At 40.7% G+C, this 18098-nt stretch overlaps 2 protein-coding genes across 4 annotated transcripts; both read right to left on the reverse strand.

The window, feature by feature from the left end:
* Positions 1–248: 248 nt before the first annotated feature.
* On the reverse strand, positions 249–8642 carry tax1bp3 (Tax1 (human T-cell leukemia virus type I) binding protein 3). The gene is made up of 4 exons (XM_050054648.1): positions 8419–8642; positions 6251–6370; positions 3088–3165; positions 249–2910 (listed from the first exon to the last, which is right to left on the reverse strand). Exons 1-4 carry the CDS (start codon positions 8455–8457, stop codon positions 2722–2724), a joined length of 426 nt encoding a protein of 141 aa, XP_049910605.1. The 5' UTR covers positions 8458–8642; the 3' UTR covers positions 249–2721.
* A 3674-nt stretch (positions 8643–12316) lies between these two features.
* hsh2d (hematopoietic SH2 domain containing) lies at positions 12317–17754 on the reverse strand. Of its 3 annotated transcripts, none has more exons than XM_050054639.1 (6): positions 17723–17754; positions 17026–17216; positions 16155–16244; positions 15860–16025; positions 15326–15574; positions 12317–13522 (listed from the first exon to the last, which is right to left on the reverse strand). In XM_050054639.1, the coding sequence occupies exons 2-6, from the start codon at positions 17148–17150 to the stop codon at positions 13091–13093; spliced, it is 1062 nt and encodes a 353-aa protein (XP_049910596.1). In that variant the 5' UTR covers positions 17151–17216; positions 17723–17754; the 3' UTR covers positions 12317–13090. The 3 variants fall into 3 exon arrangements, with proteins under 3 accessions (XP_049910596.1, XP_049910598.1, XP_049910595.1); XM_050054641.1 differs by having other exon boundaries at positions 17026–17187; positions 17723–17733; XM_050054638.1 differs by lacking the exon at positions 17723–17754 and having other exon boundaries at positions 17026–17350.
* Positions 17755–18098: the final 344 nt, after the last annotated feature.

An 18098-nucleotide genomic window follows, 5' to 3' on the forward strand; every position in this document is an offset into this window, starting at 1 on the left:
GGGGCTTTACTGATGATTTGGGTTGGTAGCTGGACCAAACTACCTGGGAATGACACTCAACAATCAACTGTCTTTCCCCAGACTAACATACATCAATTTTTAAATGCCATGATCTGAGAAGAAAAAAAATTGACTACACTTTTCATAATTTATGTGAATACTGAGGCCGTAATCTGTGATAAGAGCTAATAAGTAGATATCAATTCAGCCTAAAAGGTTAGGAAACAGTGCAGAAACGTATCAAAGGGTTTCATTCCAAAATGGTTTATTGCAAAAGTGTTAAACTGACTCCACCAATTTAATATTTCAACTCGTCAGGACACATTATGAAGAATCTTTTATGCAGACTGCACCTTTAAAATTAAGTCTCATCAGCATAATGTTGACTTACTATTGCATTATACCAGCTTTTTGGAGGGGGATTTCATTTTGGAATAAAAACTTTCATTTCACACACTTGATTATTAGATAAGGTTATTAATATCAAACAAATCAAATGGTTGTATTAAACACATACAAAATATATTATTGTATAAACCACTAGCATAACAAAAAAAGAGATCACTCAAGGACATAAGATTAGTATTGTATTATTCTTTTTTTTCAGTACTGTAAGAAATCCAAGCCAAAACATTGTTTATGATTAGTATTAGATCAGTCATCTGCGATTTTATTGCAGCACGTAATGTATCAGAGGCAGTAAATCATTGTTGTGTTGCAGGAAACAGAAACAAATAGGTATCATTAAATGTAGTGGTACTAAGTGTTCATTTAAGGCTGCTGTGCACGTAAAACAACATTCACTCCTGCTTGGTTCAGGTTTATAGTTTCAACTTGGACTTTTGGTCATTGACAATAAACAACAATATACAGCTTGAGACAGTTTTCTGGATGTGGCTGACTCCAGTGTGAAACTAGTGGGTTTACTTCTATCAAAATAACAAATGATCAACTTTCACTTGCTGAACCCGATAGACGGTGATTTAATAGAGAAAATATTGAAAAATAATAGGTGTTTTCCAAATGTAGGTCCAGCTAGTGGAGTGTTGTTTGTATGACACAAAATTTTGAACCTGCTTGTTACTTTAGCAGACGCAGAAAGAGAGAAGATGTTACTTTCCCACACGTGATGGATATCAACAAAAAGTAAGATAAATAAAACACAAAGATTAACTGGTGTAAAGACATGAGTATGCATGAAAACATTGTGCATTCAGGTATATGCTTTGTTGTACAGACTTTTTACAGTGGACTGTACCATTATAAAAAAGAAAATGACTACAAACACTGCTGTTTTGATCACTTTACAGCGCCTTGGCTTTACTTTGGCTTTGGATGCTGCATCTTGACGGGAATGAAAGCAAAACATTGAAACGCTGATCATTAATGATACAATGAACACCAATGAACATTCTTGATGTATCCAAACCATCAAGACCAACTTTGGTCAGCTGTAGACAAAAGGATCAAAGACTATGATTGCTCCCAAAAAACTCGTATCAAGCTTGGATTGTGGATATTTGGCAAATATCTCCAAAGTGGGGATGAATCAAGAACACACTGCTAAAATGGACTGAAATAACTAGTGTGTAAGATGTAGAAGGATTTAGTGTTATCTCGCAGTGACGACTGCAGATTGCAACCAGCTGAAACTGCTCCCAGTTAGAATTTGTTCGGTGTTCATTGTTCAGGAGGCTTTAACTGGGAGACAAATTATCCACAGAGGTCTCTTCCTCTCCGAAACAAACTAACCAGGTTATTAAACCGGTAAAAACAGAATAAAGAAGTCTCACAATACAAATCAGTGTTTCGTCAATGCTGTCCGGCATGTCGCAGACGGCTGCTAACGTTCAGGAGGTTTTTACCGCAAGCCGAATTATCCACAGAGGTCTTCTTCTTGCCAAAACAAATGGACCTGGTGATTTAAAAAGGTTTAAACACTGAATACAGCAGTTTCTAGAGCCAGTGTTTGTCCGTTCTGGGCTACTGTAGAAACATGGTGTTGCAACATGGCTAACATTGTGGTCGAGGACACTCCCAATGTAGATATAAACTGCTCATTCTACGAAAACACAAAAATTGTTATTTTCAGGCGATTACATACTAAGAAAATATGCTTATTTTATTATATTTCATTTCTGCCGATACATCCCTCTAAATTCTACACACTGGACCTTTAAAACTGATGTGTAGTAGAAAGATATGGAAGTATTGCTTTACGAAAGGTCTTCAAAAAACTAAATTCAACTCGCTGCCGTTCAAAAATCAAAACAAGCGAACAGTAACTTTAGTAACAATTATGATTATCTGCACAACTGTTCATCTGTTTTAACCTAAGCAATACTTCTCATACAGCAACATTTTAAACATGGGCAAAAATCATGTGCTCACGCGAGTTCTGGAGCACTTCTCTTTATGAGAAAAGTTCAGAAGCCAAAAGTGGATCTAAAGACTCATTACTGAAAATCAGTTTCACCAGGTTCATCTCAGAAGAATATGCTACAAAGATAAAGAGAAAATAAAGCCGATAATATGAGATGAGTTTGAGTGTGCGTGGAAAGAAAGATCACCCTCTCATTGTCCAGTGACTGTCCAGACTGAGCTGCAGACTCAGACTCATACGTCACCTATGTGTGATATTTTTGCATTAACATAAGGCCATGGTCACACCATCATCTGAATTTGTGGGGGTGTCAGCATATAGTAGTGTCGGGTCCTTGGCTACTGCATTACTTTGTGGCTGTAAGTAGTGTCATTACAACTCTGTCTGGGGTAACTGCCCTTTGAGTGTTTGACGGCATCCTCCAACGACTTTCTGGTTACCAGTAGCCGCACCACATCCTCTTTCTTCTTTGTTAGTGTTTTACGGGCCTGGTCGTGGGTCACCATGGTCATGTCCCAGCCGTTCACCTTGGAAGAAGAGAAGGGATTTGTGTCAGAGAAGCTGTGGCCATTTTCTCTAATTCAAGTTGATTAACAGTGGAACAAGGTGAGCACCGCTCCTGATGCACAGCTCCGATCTGACTCTGTAGTGTACACATGTTGCCATCTTGTGGATCGTCACCGAAGCTCGGTTTCACTGCTCACCTGCATTATTTTGTCTCCCATCCTCAGGCCTGCCGCATCTGCTGGTCCTTTGGGTGTTATCCTGGTCACATAGATGCCCTTCGGACAACACAAACACATTTATTATTTCATATGAGCATAGCTGTGTGAGATACAGACAATCTGAAAACCTCTAACTAATACAGGAAATGGCATCTCAAAAATATAAAACATTCAACAAAAATAAACAACACATAAAAGAAACTGTGCTATTATACAGTCTGACTGGTCGAATCATGACCTATTGGATTATTTTTCTTTCACTGTTAATAGTATATCTCTTTATTAATTCTATTGAACTCAACTGGTAGCATAACTGGGCTAAGTTAATTGCCAGAACCACCTGAATATGTGTCTGGGGAAATCCTTAATATTATCAACACTGGGAAAGTAACACATTGTTTTATTTTTATTAAGTGTTCTTTATTTCAATCCTTTTTTTATGTAACGTCTAACTATCACAAACATATTAGGGCTGCCGCCTAATGGTCGACCAAACGTTAGTCGACCAGAAAGGTCATTAGTCAGCAAGATTTCATTGGTCATTAGTTGCAGGAAGAAAAAAAAGGGAAACTCTATTAGGCACTGCACCTTGTCAGAATAAATCAAAACCTATGACTGGACCATGTGGGAATTTAATTTGAAATGACAAACACAGGAAGAGGCCACGCTCAGCAGTCAGACAGGAGTCATGTTACAAACCAATCACAGCCAACAGATATCTTTCCCTTCTTCTGTAAGTATTCAGTCTGATAAATACGGAAAAGTTGATCATGTTAGTGCAGGGCTACCCAGAGCTTTACATCTGTCCCACAGACGATAGGCCTACACACTTATGAACAGCATCTGGAAAAGATTTGTGTTGCCCTGCCCAAAATATATAATTCAATACTTAAATTAATAAAATAAACATGCAGGTGACTAGTTGACTAATGGCCCTGAATGACGACTATTGCTCGACTAGGAAAATTCTTAGTCAAGTGCAGCCCTAAAACACATTTAATTACAAAGAAGCAAAACATGACAATGACAAGATGCCATTAAAACATGTTAAACATGTAAAAAACATGAGTCTAATGCTGATTTATGATCCAAGTTTTACAAGTGGCTTCTAATATCCAGCACATAAACCTACAATAACTCCAGAACTAGGAGTGCAACTAACCATTACTTCGAGTCCTTGATTTATCAATTTGTACAGTTTTTTTCTTCAATATACAATAATAAAATAAAAAGAGAAAAGCAGCAAATACTCACATTTGAAAAACTGGAACCAAAATTTTTGTTGGCTTTTTTGCTTGAGGCGTGACTTAGACAATTGATCAACTAAATTACAACAGTTTCAAAGTCTCTGCATTGGCTTCTTGTGTGCCTCAGGATTGATTTTAAGATCCTTTTATTGGTTTATAAATTTGTTAATGGTCCTACCTACTTATCAGATTTGCTTTTTTGCCTGCCTGAAGACCTGAGGGCCACAGAGAGTGTTTATGTTTTTAAAAGCAAACTCAAGACCTACCTTTTCACCCTGGCTTTTAATTGAACTTAATGTCTTTTTTGTATTTATCAATATTGTGTATTTATCTATTTATTTATTTTATTAATCTGTTTTTCTAGCTGGCACATTCTTCTATTTAGTTACTTACTTATTTACTTATTTCCTGACTGATTAAAAATTGTTTTCTATTTTGAGTTTTTATCCTGCCTTGTTTTTATTGTGTGAAGCACTCTGTGTTGCATTCTGTTTGTAAGAAAATGCTATATAAATAAAGTGACTGATTGATTGATTTATACTAATATTTAGTTATCAGCACTGGGAGTTAAAGAAAACAAGACAGAAGCCTATTGTTCCTTTAAGTATACCTGTTAAGCAGTATAGATGAGATAAGGGCATCCGCACAGCTCTGTAGGAGCATTTCAATAATGCTCATAAACACATCAGGAATATCTAAAGGAAAGCTTAAAAGGTCAAAAGGTAGAGGCTGATATCTAGAGTTATTATTCCTCTCTTACACGGTATCTGTGGTACATTTCTCTCTCACTGTATAAAGCTCACACTGCACATACAGTATAGTCAGCAGGTACGACACATCTTTAGGCCCGTTTCCACCGCAGGAACTTCGGAGTAATTTTACGGGGCCGGGGCCGTTGGTGCGTGNTATTTATTCAGTTATGGGAAGTCACGATGTCTAGAAAGCATCAGCTGACAGGGACAGCTAACACTAGCAGCAAAGCAAACATCAGGATGTCATCTGTTAAAAGCCTCCCGTTGTCGGATACGACATGAAACTACTCCAGTTATCTCAATCATGTTGTAACTAAGACATCTGCTGGAAAAAAAAATTTTTTTTTCACGGGCCATTTAGTGAGTTATTACAGACACCGCTATCAGCTAAGGGCGTCCCTACATCGCCCCGGTCAAAATGGTCGCACAACGATTACGTAACATCCAGAGCCCGTAACTTTACAGGAACCTTCCTCGTACTCCGCTCTCTCAGTGGAGACACGGCGGTTGAGAGGGCCGAGCAAGAGGACGTTCCTGTAGTAGTTCCTGCCCCCCAAATAATACCAGGAACTTCTTCAGTGGAAATGGGCCTTTTGTGTATTCCTTTCCATGACATCAGCTATAGGAGTCTGGTTTGTTCCCACCTGAGGCTACAGGTAATGTGTTCAGACATGTCGCTCATTTAGAGCTCACTAGAGTGCTGCTCTAGCACCACTGTGCTTCAACAGGACAGAGACGTGATAAGGAACAGGGGAAAAGTCAGGTAGGGAGCTATGTTGCTATGCTATAAATCGATTGGTAGCTTTGAGTTCCCCTGAAACCCTGGGAAAAACCTGAAGAGTCACATCATGGAGTCACCTCGACTGCTGTCTCATTATTATCTGTACTTCATGTTGTCTGTAGGACTGGGCAGCATTTCACTACTTATCATCTGTGTTACTATTTTTACAGATGGCACTATTGCATTTTTGATTCCCCAACTATGGATAGCAAATCGAAAATCATTGAGAATTACACTTTTAGCTATGTCTCGATAGCTACAGAAATAGTAATTTTGTTGATGGTACAGCCCTGGTTGTACCATGTACTACATGCAGTTATAGTAGGTAAACAGCTGATGTGCACACACAAATATAGACTTACTTTGTCAGTCTTGTCCTCAGAGAAGGGGTTCTGTCCAGGGTCCTGGTCTATCCCTCCTCCGATGCTGAAGCCCAGGATCAAATTATCCCCCTGCCGCAATTTGTTGATCTCAATTCGTTGCTGTTTGAGAACACACACACACAAAAGAAAATCAGATCCATCTTCATCAGGCATTACTCAGTTAATTCAAAAACCCCGACACACAAAACGCATTTAATATTAGTTTATAACATCTTATACTGAAGTTGCTGATCAGGAAAACAGTGGCATAAAACCAACACTCCCAAACTCAAATTATTTGTCTCAAAAGCACAAAAATAACATGTTTTTCAGGGAAGTGTGACTCTGGGTAACTCTCTTAAACCAGAACTGTAAAATTAACTTAACTTTTTGTGTTAATTTAACATGTGCATGCACGCTCATTCATATTTCATGTTTCGGAGGCTGTTCCCCAGTGACTTAAGTCCACACTGGTACAGAGACTTTATTAGCGCAGCCCTGCCCTTGACACTGACAAGCAGCTGCAGGTTTACAAACCAGATGGATGGATGAGTCTGACAGTAGCACTCCTCACAGCACTCCTCAGCACAAAGGCTGCCTGTGTGCGTGGTGATGAATAACCAGACATTCACTGAGTGGTGTGGCTGATACAATGAAGTTAGAGGAAGTCTGGAACTTTGTTAATACTGAGTCAGTCGGGACTTGCCGGCACTACAACACATTTCTCTCTCCTGGTAAAAATAGGTTTATCAGCCTGACTGGTGGACGCTGTATCATTCTCTCACCCAAACAAATCATCAGAATATAGATAGGGTGCTACTTGTATAAAAGAAACAAGAGGACTGAGAGGGGCCACTGTTAAAATGCCTACAGCCTTTAAGTACAGCATTAATAGGGCTATAATAAAACAGACAAACAGCCTGAGATGTTTTAAGAAAAATAACAGTATGTCTCAGTTTTTCCACATTCAGCCAGTCTACTTCTCACTGTCATTACATGTGCATGTATCTACACATTTCTGATACAGATTCTCTTGAGCTAAAGCTGCTGATTGACAATATTTTGCACAATATTCAATATCTTTAAACATGACCACAGTAAGTATTCATTGTTATATCAGAGAGCTGTATTCTGGTCAGGGTGGGAAAGCATCTGAAGCAGAATCATGAAGTAGGCAACAGATTGTTTGACTTGCTCCTGAAACCAGGCACCTCTTGCCATCTAGTGGGCCGGATTGGACCCTTTGGCGGCCGGTTCTAAAATCACTAAAATTTATAAAGACTGACTCAGTTTTACCAAACTTTCAGAAAGTGCTGCATCCATTTTTGTTTATCCAAGTTCTTGCCAACGTGGCTATAAAGTTTAAACACCCATAAAATACAAACTTCAAAGTCCCTGTTATAATAATTTGGGTGCCACACCAAGACACACAAAGAGTAAAAAGCTACCTGCATGCTTCCTGAACTCTTACCCGCTCCCCACCCCTCACATGACATTTTAACAACTCTGACCTAGAAAGATTCCTGCTATCCCTGTCATATTTACGACTTATTTGGCTGAATTATCATAAAGATCTATTTCTAGTTGTGAGTATTCGTTCATCACTTGAAAGCACCGCAAAAACCTGCACTTCATGTAGTTTGTTTGCACTTAACGTAAATCAACCAGGAAGACTGAATCACACCGACGTTAACGCCCATCTGTAAGAGAAGTGACCTGTCGAGACAAAGCCGACGCAATCTGATAAAATGTATTGCATAATGCCTGCTAGCGTTAAGATTTCTAAGCCTCTATTTCAAGTAAAACTTTATCACTGCGATACTTTTCTTTGGAAAGTGTGAAAGCTGTCAGGATCAAGTCTGTAACACTGTCCACTCGCTTGCAATGCATTTACCGTAAAGGTCAGAATACGGGTGCACTCTAATTTAACGGCTAGTTTGACCACGGAGATGACGGCTAGCTTTGTTGTGTAGCACTTCAGCTAACTAGACAAATAAAGTAATGTTACAGTTATAAAGCCAGCTAGCGTTAGTGAGCGCGTTAAGCCTAGCTAACATGAGTTAATTCAGAGTTAGGTCCTGATGCGGTTTTGCGTTAACGTCGGACCAGAAGCCGAACAATAGAGTAACGTTAACGTTGAATGGACCCAGCCCCACTCCCGAACTTACCACAACAGCAGTCACCGGCTGTCCCGGGACGAAAGACATTTTCTCTCTGCGATGTTTAACCTAAAAAAGACGTAGAACGTTGCTCAACTGTTGTTGTTGTTGTTGTTGAAGTCACAGAAATTAAAGGTCTCGACAGCGGGACAACTTCCAAGATGACTACATAAGTAACGGCAGGCTGATCCCTGGCTGGAAACCAACTGCTTCCCAGATTACGTCACTTCGCCCCCCAATCCTGCCAGGTCAGCGCGTTTTGTAGCACGGAGTAGCCAGGGAGGGCGGTGTTTAACGGTTGGTCATCGCCCTCGTTGATTCTGTGAAGATATGCGCTGCAAATCAAACTCTCCAAGGGATTGTTGGTACCCCTCTGTGTCCCGAGACAAGGCTGGGTGTTTGCCTTAAAAGGAGCTGCCAAATAGTGACCTCCTGTGTGACCCCGCATAGTCCGTCCATCTACTTTACAAAATACACTGACAGATATGATCACACTGCTAAAGTCTTAAAGCCCCTCTGGACTTTATGAGACAAAAACAGTCTACTATCTGCAGTAATATGAGCATCAAGAGAGTAAGTAACTAATTTTACACTATTAACCAGTTATTGATACAATATTATTAAAATTTATCTCCCCGACCCCAACAAATAAATAAATAAATCACATGTCACACTCTGGATGTTGCCAGCTTTAAATAGGCCTAAACATTGTTAATTGAACAGCTATGTAGCTGCAAGCAGTTTCCCGAATTACAAATCTAGTTTGTATGGAAACCAATTGCCACCAAGACAAGAAACACAAACAACCAAATTGTTAAATAACTTAAAAAAATAATAAGAAAAAAAATAAATCAAAGGTCTGGCATGTAGGATTTTGGGGAATATATCAGCAGAAATGGAATGTAATATCCTGAGACCCTGTGTCCTCATATGAGGACATCCCATTTTGGGTTAACTTGACCTTCTACTTTATTCTACTTAAAGGCGCTGTATGTAAGAATGTGGCCAAAATGGTTACTGCACTCAAATTTAAAATACTGCCACGAGTCATCTCCGCCCCCCCTCCCCTGCAGATTCGAGGTTGCTGGACAGCGGCACGCTGGAGATTGATTTGTTTGCCCACGGGCGGCTGCCGTGGCAGGGCCGCGTCGCCGCGTCCTTGATCTTCGGTTTTCCAGCGGACCGTTCGAGCAAGTCCGGCTTCTCTGCTGCTAACGCTGCTGCCGGGATACAGCTCATGAGGAGCCGGCTGCTAATGCTATGTACCGGGACACTGCTAACACTGCTTGCNTTGCTTTAGATTTCTTACATATAGCTCCTTTAAATTAATCCCAATTCTCTTCCCTTAACCTTACCCCTTGGTTTCAAGTGCACTCGCCAGATAGATTCCCCTCAACGACGAAGGGGTAGTGTTGAGGGGTAGGGAATTTTACCTATGAATTGGGACGCCACTTCATGCAAATTAGCGTAACAGACGTGTTCACCTATGTCCTGTCATCAACATAGGCTTCTTGCACTCATTTCCAAAATGCTGGCTCCAGAGGTTGTATTCCCTATTTCGTTGGCTGTCTTCATCCTTCTTCGTTTAACAAATCAACAGAGAAGAAACACAGCAAATAGAAGACGCCTTCGCCGCTGTCTTCTCCTGGTCGAATTGTTTCAGGTATGTTGATTTTTTTTTTTTTTTTTTAATTTTCCAGTTTTGCAATGCATCCTGGGAAATTCAATCTTCCCCTCAGATGAGTTCGTAAGTGTGCATCGCACGGCCCTTCAAATTAAGTGGGGGTTTTAAAGGCTGAAAAGCACTTCCCTAAAGTTTAGGACACCCTAGCCCTTCGTGGGAACACGCAAAAACAAGGGCGTGGGCCAATTTTGAGGGAAAGTTTGAGTATTGGGACAGACCCTTAGTCCTGTTGTCCTCCTTTGTGGACACCTTTTTTGTGCTATCTAGTGGTAGTAAGAGCACAATACATAAATCCATGTAAAAACAAGATCGCAGCCGAGTCGGTCTGTGTCGGGATCGGCTGCATATGTCCAAAACCTGATCACATTTTATGGTTGAAACTCGTTTATTTATGACTGATAATGTTTGTAGTTTGATATGGCAACACATTTGACCAATTTTAGCAACAGGAACAAGCTAAGACATTGTTAATTAAGAAGTACTCGTTTGAAGACGTTCGGACTTAATTATTGTTCGCAATGTTTAGTTATTTATACTTATTGGGTCCTATTGATCCCAAATAGCTAGGAGAAATTAACCAATCAAAAGTCTCAGGATGATTTAGTAAGTGTATCTTAGGGTATAATATAATCATCTGAAAATAACCTGAAAGTTGATATCTACATATGGCATATGGAGTGGGTTCTCTTCCACGGCCGGAATGGACAAACCAAACACTGGCTTTAGGTATGGCCATGTGCGCTTTTGCTTAGGCCTCCATAGTTCTCCATATGCTTGGCAAATAGGAGAAGTTTGAGTTGGTTGCAATCTGTAATGTCATTTGCAAGATGCCACTAAATCCTACACACAAGACCTTTAAAAAAACATTCGTATTACAACATAGCTATATAATATTGAGTTAGTAACTCGTGATTTTGATTTTATTTATCAAACATGGTAGATAATCATAGATATTTTCTGCCAGGACATAATACATGTAATTAAATAAATTATATAGTTATGTATTTGTTTTATTCCTGGCAGCAAGTGGACTACTTCTATTAGACTATTAAACTAAAATGTCAGAGGAAATTTGTCTTATGTAGGACACTGCAGTGCACAACAGTGGAAAATAACTAGAGACATTTACTGTACTTCAGTGCAATTTGAGGTGCTTGTTGCCTGCCCTACTTAAGTCCATTTATATACTTTTATATCCTCCTGAGACCCGAACTTTTGTTTGGCATGCATTTTAATTTCTCTTAGCTATTTGGGATCAGTAGGACCCGATAAATATAAAAAATTAAACATTGCAAACAATAATTAAGTCCCAGTGTCCTCAAACAAGATGATAATAAAGTCCCAATGTCAAACAAGGATATCTATATACTTTTATAAACTTTATATACTTCGACTTATACTTACATTTCACCACATTCAGAAGCAAACATTAAAGTTTCAGCTCCACTTCCTTTTTTTGATCAGATTATGAAAATATATCTGCATTGGCTTTAGTGAAAAATTAAAAGCAGACTTGAAATTGCACGCTTTTACATTGTGGTTTTAACATAAAGGAACTGAAGGCCACCACTCTGCTCTCTGAGCATCTGATGTGGTTTACTGGCCACTAGATGGTAGTCTATAATGAGACAAATGTTTTCTATTAGTTTGGTATGAAGAGCTCTGAACTGTTTTGACTACATAATCCAAACAGTTAACAACCAATTACATGGTCAACAATATCAAAAGTAACTGAATGACTACACAGTTGATCAAATCATTGCAAAATGACAAGCAAGTTATAACATGCATTAACGCTTTTTAATGCACGTTTTTAAACACTTACTAATAACATTTACAGTAAAATAAGACATAATAGTCTGAGGATAGAAAGGGACTGGCATGTCATACATGTTCATTGGAATTAAAACCCAGGTGATTACACCAGCACGACATGCACCCACCACTGAGTAACCAGGCCAGCACAGGAGCCATAACATGCAAAGATCAGAGTGAGAAGTGAAGCGTGGGAGGGAGAGGAGGGGACAGACAGGAGTGCTCAGAGCAGAAACAGAAATTATGTTCATTTCCAGTATGGGTGAACAAACCGGTGTGTCCCGATTGGTCATGGTCAAAATCACATTCTTGTTTAATCATCAGACAGTAGAATAATATTAATTATGTGCCATGAAACAAAAGCTTGTGGAACAGCTGTAACAGCCTTGGAAACAAATACAAATATAGCATTTATTAAAGGTCATTTATTTACTCCATCACGTAACAAAATAAGATGCTTTGCGTAGACATAGTAGTAAAAATAAGTGTAACATATTCAGATCACATGGTCTAGATGCTTCATAATCACATTAAAAACAAGGGTCTGACAGTCACTGGCAGTAAAAATGAAATGTCTCTGGGTAAATACCTTGAATTCCACGTATAGACACTATGTAAAAGTGAATTTGACCCACCTGTATGTTCCTGTAAAACAAGTTTGACCTGTGTCTGCATTTTCCAGCTTCCCTGTCATGTTGCTGATAATAGATCTGCACCAGACCTGTATTCAAAGCAGTCCTTTTGCATCAACTTCCTCCTGCTGCCCTTTCATACATTTTTTAAAACATAACAGCGACAGAGAGGCATATATAAACAATTCACCGGAATTTAAAAGCCAAAGAAGAGGCTTGTAATTAGCATTAGGGAAATGGGTATGTTAAATACATTTGTTGCATTACTCCTCATGTAACAATATTTATCTGTAGTGTCTCCGTTGAATAAACCAGCAAATAAATAAAAGATAAAGCGCTCAAAAGTGGCAGTAATCACAGTCACGTACAAACAGCAGTTTAACCTATTATATAGCTTTTACTCCACACTTCTTGAAGGTTGAAATGATGCATTATTTGTAAGAGTTCAACTTCAGTGTGCAGGCTATTGCTCCTTTTTCTTGCTTCTGTCCTCCACCCACATGGGGTTGAATCCATCTATGCATTATTTTTCTAAGGGAGCAGTCATGTGTCAGTGGCCTGGAGCAAAAGGTGGAGGTGGCAGATACTCCTGAGGTAACCCTCCTCCTTCAATCACAGCGCAAGTGTAGGTAAATGGTGGAGCACTGAAGGTGTGCTCCATTGCGATCTCGTGGTACTCATTCTCAGTCACCTCCTGCGGCGTGTTGTTCTTCTTTTGGAATTTCTTCTTGAAGTTCTTCAGGTTGGAGACGACTGACAGCTTGCATTCCTGGTTCTTTGCAGGCTGGAGGTTGGCGCTGAGTGGGTGCTCAGTGGTTGTGGGTGAGGGTGAGGGTGAGGGTGTGGCGGCGCTCTCAGGTGCAGAGACTGTCCTCATACAAGCCTGGTTCTGCTTCAGTGGAGGTAAAGGGGTCCGAGCAGGGACCTCAGGAGGCTGGTTGGATGGAAGATTGATGGCCAAATGTCTCGGTTTTGGCAAAGGCTGGAGATGAACATGAAACATACAGCAGAGAAATTTGTTTTAAAAAACATTTACATTTTAATGTTAAGCCTCTGAAAATGTGGTTTCAAATCTTAAAGCTGGGTTGCGGAATTTAATTTTGGTGCCACTGGGCAAAAATCCCGTAATAAACTGTGAGCATATTGTAATTCAATTGCAGCTTGTCTTGGCTCTGTTTTGAGGCTTAGAAAAAAGAGACTTTGGTCAATCACGGGTCATTTCAGGGAGACGAGGTTCCTATTGGCTGTTCTACAAATGCAGATGTGCGAGCATGTCCCTTTGGCCTTATTCAGTGGTGGATACTCCTGCAGATGAGTTGCTATTCCAGCATTTGTTACATCTGCCTACACTGCAAAGCGACCCAAAAAAGGAAGACAGACTCAGAGAGTAAATGTTGCTAATAATTTAGGCTTCTGCTAACTGGAGCCAAAGCCTCATAGCTGCGGCTTCAAGTTCATGTTTATGTAGCTAACATCAGCTAGAGCCTCGAATCACAGTGTATCCTCTGCCTCACTCCCCACCACTACAGACCACATCACCAGGAGGAGAGCTGATGGCAGCTGTTGAGACAGACCCCCAGTCAGTGGCCGCAGCAACCTGAATCCAGTCAGATCCAGGGCACCAAACAGCCCTGACTACCCGGCAAATCAGCTAATAGGTCAAATCTAGCGCTGCCGCTGGACACCAGCCCGACGTGACACCCGGTACTGGAGAATTTATGCTGGCCAAATTCAAGCTGCTACAGTCATCTTCCGGGGAAGTAGTCCACAGTGGCGGGGAACGAGGCAGAGGGACCGTGGGGTGGCTAGCTCACTAATTCTTGTCTCATTTGCGGTCTGATAAACAGAGACACTTCAAAGTCGTCGAAATCCGGCACTTGGGCACTGACTTGTGGCGTCAAACACTGACAAAAAAAGCCATCCTTTAACGTCAGCATTATACCCAGCCGGTCGCCGTTATAGTTTAACTGTGCTCGGCAGCATCAGGGGGAAACGTGGCGGGACGAGACCGACAGTCAAGGCGGCGAAATAGGAGTAGGGTGGGCGGGAGTGGTGGAGGATGGGTCCAACAAACACCAACCTTCACCTGGGAGAGCGGTGTTCGTGTCCCGCAAGATCATAAAGCCAAACCCTGTTCCTTTTATCCTGAACCCAATCACGTGTGTTAGTAGTTGGAGGAAAAAAAACGGCAATTGCATTGCTGTAACGATGTAGTGCGTTTATTCTAAAAGAGGCTGTATGTAAAGGGTACGAAAACGGAAGTGTATTTTGAAAGAAGACGATGCATGTAAAAGGCAGAACTTGTCAACAACTGGACTTGAAAGGTCCATGACCAAACATCGATATGCCCAGCTTTAAGTTTATCGCTAAAACAATTAAGTAACCATGACAACATGTTAACAGTCAAAAATCAATCTGCTTCATCAGGGCTGCGTGGGTGTGTTACGATCAGATGACAGTGACCTGGCAATGTAAGGAATAAGCCCCCACAACTGACATCCAAATTGGATTTATGGTTTGCTTGTTTCAGATTAGTGCCCAAAAATGGGCACATGGAAATCTCTCATGGGAAACAACTAAACTGTTCAAAGTTGGGAGAAAATCATGTGTTCATATAGGACCCCATCACCAACATCTTGTTATGAACGGGAGGGTGATTCGACTAACACCTTTGAAATGTCTTGAGTCTCACGTTGATCGCAGGCAACATTTAGATATCCTTTATTTTAAGGGTTAGGGTTAGCACTAGACAACATCTAAGACAATCTACGAAGATCATCATTACCGTGGCAGGGAGAGGGATGGTGATGTGTGGAAATTCCTCCTCCAAACTAGGGTAAAGTCTGTTTGCAGACGGGAGTGCAGAGTTCCTCAAGTTATTTGGCCGATAAGGAAGGGCAGGTGGGATATCTTCCTGTGATGGTGGGTGACTTATGCTGGGATGCAGGGGGACGTTCGGTAGCCAGCTTGTGTTGGGATTCAGATGTCTTTGGGGAAACAGCAGCTCTGCGTAGTCGGTCTTGCCACCTGAGGCCTTCAGTGGGGTGAAACACAGACAGAAAGAGAAACAGAGGAAATTATGATTGTGTTCTTGTTTGCATGGTGCACAGGTGGCAGGCACATAAACAAATATTGTGGTTTTGGGTTGTAAAGATGAATCAGGTTTAACTGAATACATTCACGTAGGCCTGGTGCTCTACTCAAATTTGCACAGTTACATTTACACTGTCAATACAATAACCAACAAATCTATGATGTATGGAAGAACCGTTAAGTCAAGGCACCTGTTTGCAGGTATGATAATAAAACATTCCCTCACCTGCCCACACGCAACAGTCAGCACCTCACTGAAAGGCATGATGGGATTCCTACGGTGAAAGTCCACCAGATCCTGCAGAACCCGGTGACGCCTGTCCTCCCCTACTATGATATACTGGCCGTCCTCCAACGCATCGATCATGAAATGTCTGCAGCGGTCCTCAGCACTGAGGGCAAAGGGGACAGAAAGCAAAAAATATGTCAAGAGGAGTAAAGAGAGCAGGTCTTTGGACTCTTGGACCGAGTGTGTGGGTGTGAACTGTACAATAAAGCTCCTTTAAAATGCAAACACTCACCGGTATGAGAGAGTGTAGCCAATCCTGCTCTCACTGATTCGGATGAGGAAGTAGCCAGGGGGCTTGGACATCAGCAGTTCCTCTGCCATCCTGCACAAATAGTGAGCACGCACAGAACAAAAAAGTCCTTTCATACATGCACTGTAATCTGTAAATGATCTGGCAGTTTTATGGGATGGGGTGGCATCGCATGTGAACAAGAGCCGGGATCAGTTTGCAGCTTTCAACACATAATAAAATGTTCTTCCCATGCATGAACTTTCCATTAATAAAAGAATGGTCTGATAAATACAGGGCATTGTAGTCAGGTCAGTAAAGTAAACTGATGGAGTACACCATGCCTAATAGTAATGCACATATATCATCCGTTATGCAAAGTTGTGGATGTGTACACTGGGAGTGGAGGAAGCAAAGAATTTATTTGAAGCAGAAATCTGTTTAAATATTACCAGGGTAAAGTCTGTGCTCGAGAGGCTGCGTCACTGACAAATCTGTGACTAAAGTGCATCATAAGTAAACTTGTATAATAACCAATGTTTTGTCCTCATATTTAATATTGTAAACCTGGAGATAAATGATGCAGTGGTGTAGTTTTTCTCTTCTATTTTGGAAAAAATGGAGCCTAAGTAGGATATAGCACAGGATTATTTTGGGGTTAGAAGCTTCCTGAAAACCTTTGATTACTTCCTAAAACGTTGTTGGAGATGCAATATCTTTCTCAACATATTCTCCCTTATTAGACTGTGTTTACAGTCACTGCACGCTGTAACACAACACTGCTACCTTTATCGTGTAGGATTTTTAAAACATGGCTCTCCACATTCCTCCCTGCGGAGGAGATGGCGGACCACGATAGACTTCGACAACTTACTTCCTGGAGATGATCCCATGAAACCACTCTGGGACGACACCGTTCCTGATCACGAGCCGGAGTTGGGACTCTGTGAACCAGATGAAAGCATCACGCTGTGCTTGTGTCGACTGACTCCAATCCATCGTCCTGGGACGCAGCTCATTTAATCCTCTGTTGGGTCTGTTGGGGAATTCACAGAGGATAGAGACCTGCAAGTGTGTCATATACAACTTGGTAAACCCAAAAATAAGATACTTGAACATGTACAGTATATACAGAAAATACAAACCACATATATGAGCAGTCAGTAGACAAAGATTTCTGCATTTAGGCTGATGTGACTATGGTGAATAATTATAACTTAACAGTTGAACTTTTACATAAAGAGACCCCCCCCCCATTCATCTTTTTAAAGACAATTTACAATACAAAATGTAGCTTAGACAGGATATTGNCCCCCCATAATCTTCCCCCATTCATCTTTTTAAAGACAATTTACAATACAAAATGTAGCTTAGACAGGATATTGTCACTACTTTCCTCAGTTTTACTTGTAATAATCTTTAACTGTTTAAGAAAGCAGACCCACTTTAATTTGGGTTAATTAATGCATCTTACATTTGTAGTTTAAACACTCAAATACTTAAAAATGATACTAGTTTTCTAAATAAAACAAAGAGATTTCTAAATTCCACACACAGCAAAGGTAACTCACCTTGTCTGGCAGCTCCGCGATAAAATGACACAGCAGATCTCACACAGCTGACTACACCTGTCTGTGGGCGGAGGCAAAACTCACCTCTAGCTGAGTAGCTGTGTAACATTTTAAAAGAGCACTACATACTGTCACCAAATAAGAAAAATACATTGTCATATAGGCTATAAACTGTGGGTAACAAATGATCCAATGGTCCTTTGTATGGTTAGATAGAAGGTAAACAGTCATCTCTAATGTGACAGTCTGTTTGGATTCCAAAGGAATGTAGCCCACATTCATAAGTGCACCATAAACTCACAGGTGTACAGTATGAAACAGGTTCAAGTGAACATTGCGATCTATCAGAGGAGCCAGCTCAGATGAAATGAGAGGC

The sequence above is a fragment of the Epinephelus moara genome, chromosome 10, assembly GCF_006386435.1.
Source record: "Epinephelus moara isolate mb chromosome 10, YSFRI_EMoa_1.0, whole genome shotgun sequence".
In the NCBI taxonomy this organism is placed as follows: domain Eukaryota; kingdom Metazoa; phylum Chordata; class Actinopteri; order Perciformes; family Serranidae; genus Epinephelus; species Epinephelus moara.